Genomic DNA, 8,866 nt, shown 5'->3' with positions numbered 1-8,866 from the left:
CGGGCCCCCCCCCCGCCTGCCCACAGCCTGGCGCCGGGCGATCTCACCGTGCGCGCCCAGCTCCGCAGCCGCCACGTGCTCGGTGAGCACCACCCCGAAGCGCCGCAGCCGCGACACGATCCGCGCGTACAGCGCCTGGTCCTCGCGGCCGCCGCGGATGCTCCCGCAGAAGTACAAGGCGAGACGCCGGGGCTCGCCCGGCTCCCCGCGTTCCAGCGCCCCAGCCACCTCCGCCATCGCCGTTCACCCTCCTACACCAGGGGGCGCCAGCCCACCGTCACGTGACCTGGCCCGCCCGGCGCAGCCCCCGCCCCTCCCCGGCTCCGGGACTGCGAGTTCGTAGGTGTCCCGCAGGACTCTCCCGACTTGTCTCCCCGACGCCGAAAATACTCATCCGGTCCTAACTTTAACTTGTCCGGGCCGAACTCGCCCCCCTAACTGCACCTCCCTACTGCGCCTGCTTCCCTGTCTGCCCAGCCCAGGTAGCTGCTCTGTCCGCACAGCTGCCCGGGCCCCAAACCTTGGCGCCGCTCTGGACCTTTAACTTTTTTAAAAACCCTACATCCGACCCATCGCCTATTCCTGTCGGTTCTCCTTCACGACTATTTCCAGAATCTGATGTCCACCACCTCCACTGCCACCACGCTTGGTCAAGCCTAGGCTCCCCCCAGGTCCCCCCAACCCCTTGCCTACTACAGTCTGCTCTCCGCTCAGCAGCCAGGCTGACCCTCTGCTCAAGACCCTCCAGTAGCTCTCATCTGGCCTGGGGTGGAAACTGAAAACCCAGCGGTTCACAAGGCTCTGGTCGCCCTCTCACCTCCCTAACTCCAGCTGCTTTTAAATTTTCGGCCGCTTTTCTGCAGCCTGGCTAGTTTCCCCGCTGCTCCTCAAACCAGCCATGGCCTTGCTTGAAGCCTCTGCATTGGCTGTTCCCTCCATCCGGAACTCTGTTCTCCCAGGGAGCTCTTAGCTCACGTCTCACCTCGTCTCTGGCTTCACCCTCTCTGACCACCTTGTTCAACAGGCAGCCTCCCATACACCCGCCACTTCCTCCTTCCCGGTTCTGGCTTTTCCCCTTCTGTGCCGTCTAACTTATTGACTTTGCAGTTATGTGTCTCTTTTTTTGAATAATTAGTATTTATTTAATGTATGTTTTTAAAGAAAATTTGAGAGAAATTTTTTCTATAGGGCACATGCACTCCACGGAGAGACAGATTTTTTTTTTTTTTTTTGGAGAGGTTTTTTGCTATAGGGCGCGTGCGCTGGCCAGACAGACAGAGACATAGAGACAGAAAGCGAGAAATCACCCTCCAGGGGGGATGGTCACGCCGCAATCCCTTCTCCTCCATTCTCCTCTCGGGATCTTGGGCACGCACGCACACGCGCCCGGCGTGAGTTTTAAGCCACCGGGTCCGGGACACGAACCGCGGTCGACTACGTGGGAGTCCAGCAACATAGCCATTACGCTAACTGCTGGTTTCCCCGGAGAGACAGATTTTGAGTTCACGTGCGTATGCGCTTGGCATAAGTTTCAAGCCACCAAGTCCAGGACTTGAACCCAGGTTGACTACATAGGAATCCAGCTCCTTAACCACATTTATGGCTGACTGCAGTTTGAGTCCCTTACCTGATGGCTTACTTACTTTCTCTCTCGCTCCTTCTGTCTGTCTCTGTGTCTTTGGTGTGCACACATGCCCTATGGCATATTAAAAAATAATAATTTATTATTATAAATAATAAATTTAACCACTGTTATCTGCTGGCCTGCTGTGTGTCTTTCTACATTCACTAGAATGTAATTCCCGGGAGAGCAATGATCACGTTTGTTCACTGCTGTATCCCAGCGTCAAGAACTATGCTGGACACATAGGAAATGTTTATAAAAACTCAATCGAGCCATCAGGTGGCATGGAGATTAAGGCACTGGATCCCATGTGGCCGACTGCATGGTTTGAGTCCTGAACCCAGCAGCTCGAAAACCAGACCAGGTGTATGTGCATGCATAACCCAAATCCCCAGAGGAGAATGGAGGAGGTAACTTGGCTGTCTTTCCCTGAGGGAAGGGGGAGGGTTTCTCACTTTCTCCCTCTGTCTCTCTCTGGTGAGCACATACACTCTATGGCAAAATAATAATAATAATAATAATAAATATTGTGGATTAAATGAGGGGCTGCGTTTGAGCTGATCAGACCGACGGACGCAGTATTTTCAGTGAACCTATAAACACTGCTCACTGGAAAGAATACGGATGCTCCCCTCATTTTATTACTGCAATGACCTGATAGATGACCCAATCCAGATGGAGCAAGAGGGTGTAGAGTGGGAGGAGGGTCCCGACACCCAGCCCCCATGTCCTAGAGGAAAGCGCCGTCAGTGAGCTGTGTATTTTTTCCCAAAAGAGAACAATTATCCTTTTATTCTTATTATTCTCCCCCCCCCTTAATTGTCAGAGGGTCTGAGGGAGAGAGAGAAAGAGGAAGTGCCTTCCAATGCGTCATGGTCATGCGGAAAGCGCTTCTCCTCCATTCTCCATCTTGTCAGGATTTGGGGCACATGCATATGCACCTGGTGTGTTTTTCAAGCCACTAGTCAGGATTTGAACCACTGTGAGCCACATGGGATCTGGCTCTCTTACCCAGCAGGGCACGGGCTGGCTCCCCTTTTATTTCTTTCTTTATGATAGAGTGCGTACATGTGACAGAGAGAGATAGAGATGAGCATCCTTCACAGGGTCTGGTCACACTGGTGATCCTCTCCCTCCAGCCCTCGAGCTGAGGTGTCCTGTTCCCTCACATGCCCACTGTTTGGGCAGCCCTGCTGAGGGATTTGAACCTTGCTGGCCATGTGGGGTCTGGCATCTCTGGAGCAGCAGCTCAGAGTTTTTGTGCTATGGAGCTGGCCCTATTCTTTTTCTTTTTTCTTTCTTTTTTCTTTTTTTTTTGGAGAGGTTTTTGTTATAGGGCGCGTGCACTCGCCAGAAAGAGAGAGACAGAGGGACAGAAAGCGAGAAATCACCCCCCAGGGGGATGGTCACGCTGCAATCCCTTCTCCTCCATTCTCCTCTCGGGATCTTGGGCACACACGCACACGTGCCCAGCATGAGTTTAAGCCACCAGGTCTGGGACTCAAACCATGGCTGACTACATAGGAGTCCAGCGACATAGCCATTATGCCAACTGCTGGTCCCACTATTATTCTTCTTAGTGCCTCAGACTAGACTCTGTTTGGACATGTTATAACAAGTTAGTACAAGTTTATTTTAGAATTAAACAAATTCATTTATTATTGTTATTTAACTTGCTATAGTCATCAGGGAGAGAGAGAGTGAGAAACAAGCTGCCTGGTCTAGGACTTGAACTGTGGTCAGCCATGAGGCAATTCAGTACCCCAACCACTGTGCCCCCCACCCCACTGACCCTAGTACAAGTTTATTTTGATGCAAATTTTTTTTGAAATTTATGCATAGTTTTTTGTTGTTGTTGTTTTGTTTTTAATTTTTTAAAAAGTATCTTGCTTTAGAGTATGTGTGCTCACCAAGGAGGGAGAGAGACAGAGAGAGGACGGAGAGAAGGAAAGTGAGAAATCACCCCCCCCACCCCCCACCCCCCACCCCCGCCATGGGGATGATCATACCTCAATTCCCCTTCTCCATTCTCCTGTCAGGATTTTGCCTGCATGATCTTCAAGTCACCAGGTGCAGGACCTAAACATTGGGTTGACCATGTGGGAGCTCGGTAACATAGCCATCACACCCTCCGCTGGCCCCTTTAATTTTGCTGTAGGGTGCATGAGCTTGCCAGAGAGAGACAAAGAGAGAGGGAGAGGGAAAGTGAGAAAGCTCTCCCTTGGGAGGGGTGACCATGCTGCAACCCCCCTCTCAGGATTTTGGGCATGCACGTACAGGTGCCTGGTGTGTTCTTCAAACTGCCAGGTATGAGTTAACTGCATGGCCCGTTATGTGGGATCCAGCCACCTTAATCACCATGCCACTTGGCTGGCCCAGTTTTTATTTTTATTTTTAGGTTTTCGCCATAAGATATGTGCGCTCACAGGAGAGAGAGACAGAGAGAAAATGAGAAAACACCCCTACCAAAGGGGAGCCCTACTACGATTCCTTTTCCTCCGTTCTTCCCCTGGAATTTTGGGTACACACGCACACGTGCCTGGTGTGACTTTCATACCACCAGGTCTAGGACTCGAACCATTATCGACCATATGCGAATCCAGTGCCTTAACCACCATGCCACTTGCTGGTCCTCTGTGAACTTTTGGAAGACTCTCCCCACTTTCCTATCTCATGTAATTTATTAAATACCATACCAAAAGTGAAAATCAGAATGGTTGTACCAGTACTTGCGGCATGGTTTCTACTAAATTTCTATTGCTTTCTCGCCACTATAAAGTTAATAAATGTTAAGTCTAACCATCATAAATTGGGGACCACTTACATCCGATAAGGGATTTGTTTCCAAAAAAAATAAGAAACTCCTACGACTCAATAGCAAAAGAGTAATAACAAGGCTGGCAGGTGGCATGGTGGTTAAGGGCGTTGGACTCCCACATGGCTGACCACGGTTCAAGTCCTGGACCTGGCAGCTTGCTTTCTCACTTTCCTTCTCTCTTTTTCTCTCTCTCTGTCTCTCTCTGGTTAAATTAAAATAAATAAATAAAGGTAAATAAAATAATTCTCTGTTCTTAAAGAGGTTTTTTGCTATAGGGTGCATGTGCTCGCCAGACAGAGAGAGACAGAGAGACAGAAAGCGAGAAATCACCCCCCAGGGGGGATGGCCACGGCGCAATCCCTTCTCCTCCATTCTCTTCCCAGGATCTTGGGCACACATGCACACCCCCCCAGTGTGATTTTCAAGCCACCAGTCCATGGCTCAAACCACGGTGGGCCATGTAAGAGTCCAGCAACGTAACCGTTATGTCATCTGCTTGCCCTGAAAATTTTTTTAGTGATATTTTTACTATAAGGTGCATGAGCTCACAGGAGAGATGGAGAGAAAGAAATCGCCCCCCAAGGGGGAATGGCCACGCCATAATCCCTTCTCCTCCATTCTCCTCTCATGATTTTGGAGACGCACGCACATGTACCTGTGTGATTTTTAAACTGCCGGGTCCAGGACTCAAACCGTAGTCGACTCTGTGGGAGTCCAGTGATGTAACCATTATGCCATCTGCTGGTCTCTGGTCCTGGATTTTTTTTTTTTTTTCCAAAAGATGCACACACTTGCCAGAGACAGAAGCAGAGAGAAAGGGAGAATGAGAAAGCACCCCGCAGTGGATGCCTGTTATATGTATATACTGTATTTTCTTTATTCACTCATCTCTCAGTGTGCACTTGCGTTATTTCCATAGCTTGGCTATTGTAAATAACGCTGCAAAGAAAATGGGAATACAGATAGCTTGACATCCTGATTTCAAGTCTGTGGGATACAGACCCAGATGTGGGACTGCTGGATCATAGGTTGATTTTAGTTTTACGTTTTGAAGGAACCTCCATATTGTTCTCCATTGCTGCTGCACCACTGTACACTCCATCCTAGGCCAGCTGCATGGCCTACTGGATATCAAAGCCAGGTCTCACATGGCCAACTGCATGTTCAAATCCCAGTTCTGACAGCTTGTAAAACATGTGGGTATATGTGTATACAGGCCCCAAAATCCTGAAAGGAGAAATGGAGGAGAAGGGATTGCAGCATGACCAACCCCTATGGGGGGGGGGAGTTTTCTCACTTTCCCCTCTTTGTTTTTCTCTGTCTCTCTCCAGTAAGCACACATAGCCTCTAGCAATTTTTTTTGAGAGGTTTTTGCTATAGGGCGCGTGCGCTCGCCAGACAGACAGAGACATAGAGACAGAAAGCGAGAAATCACCCCCCAGAGGGGATGGTCATGCCGCAATCCCTTCTCCTCCATTCTCCTCTCGGGATCTTGGGCACGCACGCACACATGCCCGGTGTGAGTTCTAAGTCACCGGGTCTGGGACGCGAACCGCGGTCGGCTACAGGGGAATCCAGCGACATAGCCATTACGCTAACTGCTGGTTCCCTCTAGCAATTTTTTTAAGAGAGGTTTTATTTTTATTTATTTATTTATTTTTTTGCTATAGGATGCAAGCACTCACCAGAGAGACAGAGACAGACAGACAGAAAGTGAGAAATCACTCCCTGAGGGGATGGCCATACCACACTCCCTTCTCTTCTATTCTCCTCTTGGGGTCTTGGGCACATATACATTCACCCAGCACGAGTTTTAAGCCTCCCCCACCCCGCTCCCCGGGTTCAGGAATCAAACCATGGTTGGGCATGTGGGAGTCCAGTGACATAACCCCTACACCATCTGCTGGGCCCCTAGTGATTTTTTTAAAGAGAGGTTTTGTGGGGCTGGCAGGTGGTGTGGTGATAAAGGTGCTGGACTCCCACATGGCTGACTGCGGTTCAAGTCCTGGACCCGATGGCTTCCTTTCTCACTTTCCCTCTCTCTCTTTCTCTGTCTCTTTCTGATCAAACTGGAAAATAGTACTAATAAATAAAGTTAAATAAAATAATAGTTTTAAAAAAAGAGAGAGAGGTTTTGCTATAGGGTGCATGTGCTTGCTGGAAAGACAGAGAGAAACAGAGAGGCAGAAAGTGAGAAATCACACGCCAGAGGGGATGGGCACACCACGATCCCTTCTCCTCCATTCTCCTCTCAGGATCTTGGGTGGGCACGCAAGCACATGTGCCCAGCGTTGAGTTCAAGCCACATGGTCCGGGACTTGAACTGCGGTCTATTACATGAGAGTCCAGTGACGTAACCATTACACCATCTGCTGGTCCTCCCCAGCAAACTTTTTTTTTAGAATGATTTTTAATTTAATTTTTAAAATTTATTCATTTATTTAACTTGACGTGAGAGAGAGAGGAAAGCGGCCTTGGACTTGAACCATGGTCAGCCACGTGGGAGTGTCCAGCGTCTTAACCACCACGCCACCTGCTGGTCCCAAGCAAACTTTTTTAAAGTACTCAAAATAAATAAATAAATAAATAAAAGCCCAAACAAAAAGTTATCTCCCTAGAGTTCTATCCCAATACTTAGACTATCTCAGGTTTGCTCAAAAATGTTCAGTGATTTCCTGCCTAAAGGTCAGCATCCCCAGGCACTGCCTCTGAGACAGATGCCCACGCAGTAGGTTTGTCGGCAAGGGCTCTGGGGACCAACACCTGTGGAGAGGTGAAGACAGGATTGGGTAGAGGGGAGCCTGAGCTCTAATATAGTCTCAATGGCAGCTTTGGATGACCCTGTCTGAGAGTGGGATGACCCTTCAGAGCTGTCCTTACTTGGGGCGAGAGGGCCTTTATACTCTAGGCTGACCATCAGTTGGATGTGGTATACTTTACTGTGGAGGGAACTCCCAGAGAGGAGGTCAGCTGAGAGCAGCCAGCCTTAACACTTCAGGCAGCTGGGTCAATGACACCCAGATTCTAACAGGGGAATCTGAATGCCTCACCACAGTATCCGCTCCACTTCCCAAAACCAAAGCGGATAGAACTGCATCTTCTTAGCATAGCACAAGGTCCTTCAGCGCATGAGCGTGCCCACTCTCCATCTCATCTCATCTCATCCTGTCAGCTCACCCTGGAAGTCTCTCCCACCCTCCGCCCTGGCCTCTTTCTTCTCTGGCAAACTCCTCCTAATGCTTCCTATTGTAATTGGATTGGCCTCCTCTGAGAGGCTTTTTTCTGACAGAGACACAGAGAGACAGAAAGCGAGGAATCACGCCCTGGGGGATGGCCACGCTGCAATCCCCTTGGGATGTGGGCATGCACGTACATGTGCCAGCGTGAGATTCAAGCACGAGGTCCTGGACTCGAAACGCGCTTGGCCGTGTGGGAGTCCAGCAACCTAATCATTATGCCATCCGCTGCTTCCATCTCCTGACTACTCTCGAGACTCAGCCATCCTTCCTCCTAGCATGGCGGTTAGGAGCACGGACTTGGGGGCCACAGGTCGTGGACTCTGAAGCCCAGCTCCGCCATGCTGGCTGTGTGACCAATAGAACTTAGCCACTCTGTACGTCAGTTTCCCCGTCTATAAAATGGGAGACGACAATACCACTCTTACCTCACAGGGTTGTTATGGGGACTAAACACCTTAATACGCGTAAAGCTTGACCAGTGTCTGGCAGAAGTAAATAGCTGTTGGTACTATTATTGTTGTTGCTGTTGTTGAAGATGCTCCGTGTGCATTTGTTGAAGGCTTGAAGGATGGAAGGCAGGAGCAGCAAGAGACAGAGTGTAAGCCGGTTGAGGGACTGTGGAGTAATGCCATCTGTCAGGAGGGGAGTAATTGCCTTATGGGCTCCTAATGTCACCGTAAAGTGTGTGCATCTTGTTTGGTAAGCAGTGAGAAACTATGGCAGAGTTTGTCGACAGATGGGAGACAGGGCCAGAGAAAGAGAGGTTAAAGCAGAGATGAGAGGCCGTGGGGGGATTACAGCTGAGGGATGAGGGGTGAGTGCAGGGGGTGTTACATGAGGTGGTGTGGGACGTTTGGGAGGATGTGGACAGGTGAGGGGGAGGGCTTGGACAGAAGTGATGCGAACATCTGGAGGAGGGAGCCACGCAGGTGAGAGGGGCGGTGAGGACAGGGAGGGGTAGATGAATGAGCGATGGACACAGGTGAGGCTCCCGGGACAGGTAAGGGTCACGGGGCCTGCCCGAGATGGGGCCAGGCGAAGCAGCGAAAGGTAGAGCACCTGGGAGCCGGGCGCCGAGAGCCCGGCCGGCGGCGTGGCGGAGGGCGGCCGTGATGTCAGAGCCGGCGGTGATGCGGGGCCGGGCCGGTGATGTCAGGGCTGGTGCTGATGCTGGCGGCGCGGTGC

At 50.5% G+C, this 8,866-nt stretch overlaps 1 protein-coding gene across 1 annotated transcript in view; it reads right to left on the bottom strand.

The window, feature by feature from the left end:
- DNPH1 (2'-deoxynucleoside 5'-phosphate N-hydrolase 1) overlaps positions 1-255 on the bottom strand; it is a 4,456-nt gene extending 4,201 nt beyond the window's left edge. The window contains exon 1 of the mRNA XM_006148537.3: positions 48-255. Within this exon, the coding sequence (XP_006148599.1) occupies positions 48-237 (190 nt within the window). The 5' untranslated portion in view covers positions 238-255. The remainder of the gene's footprint in view (positions 1-47) is intronic.
- Between the last annotated feature and the right edge of the window lie 8,611 nt (positions 256-8,866).

This window comes from Tupaia chinensis, unplaced genomic scaffold (assembly GCF_000334495.1).
Source record: "Tupaia chinensis unplaced genomic scaffold, TupChi_1.0 Scaffold000238_1, whole genome shotgun sequence".
In the NCBI taxonomy this organism is placed as follows: Eukaryota; Metazoa; Chordata; class Mammalia; order Scandentia; family Tupaiidae; genus Tupaia; species Tupaia belangeri.
Note: the sequence above shows the minus strand (reverse complement) of the source record. Positions and strands in the feature narration are given on the sequence as shown.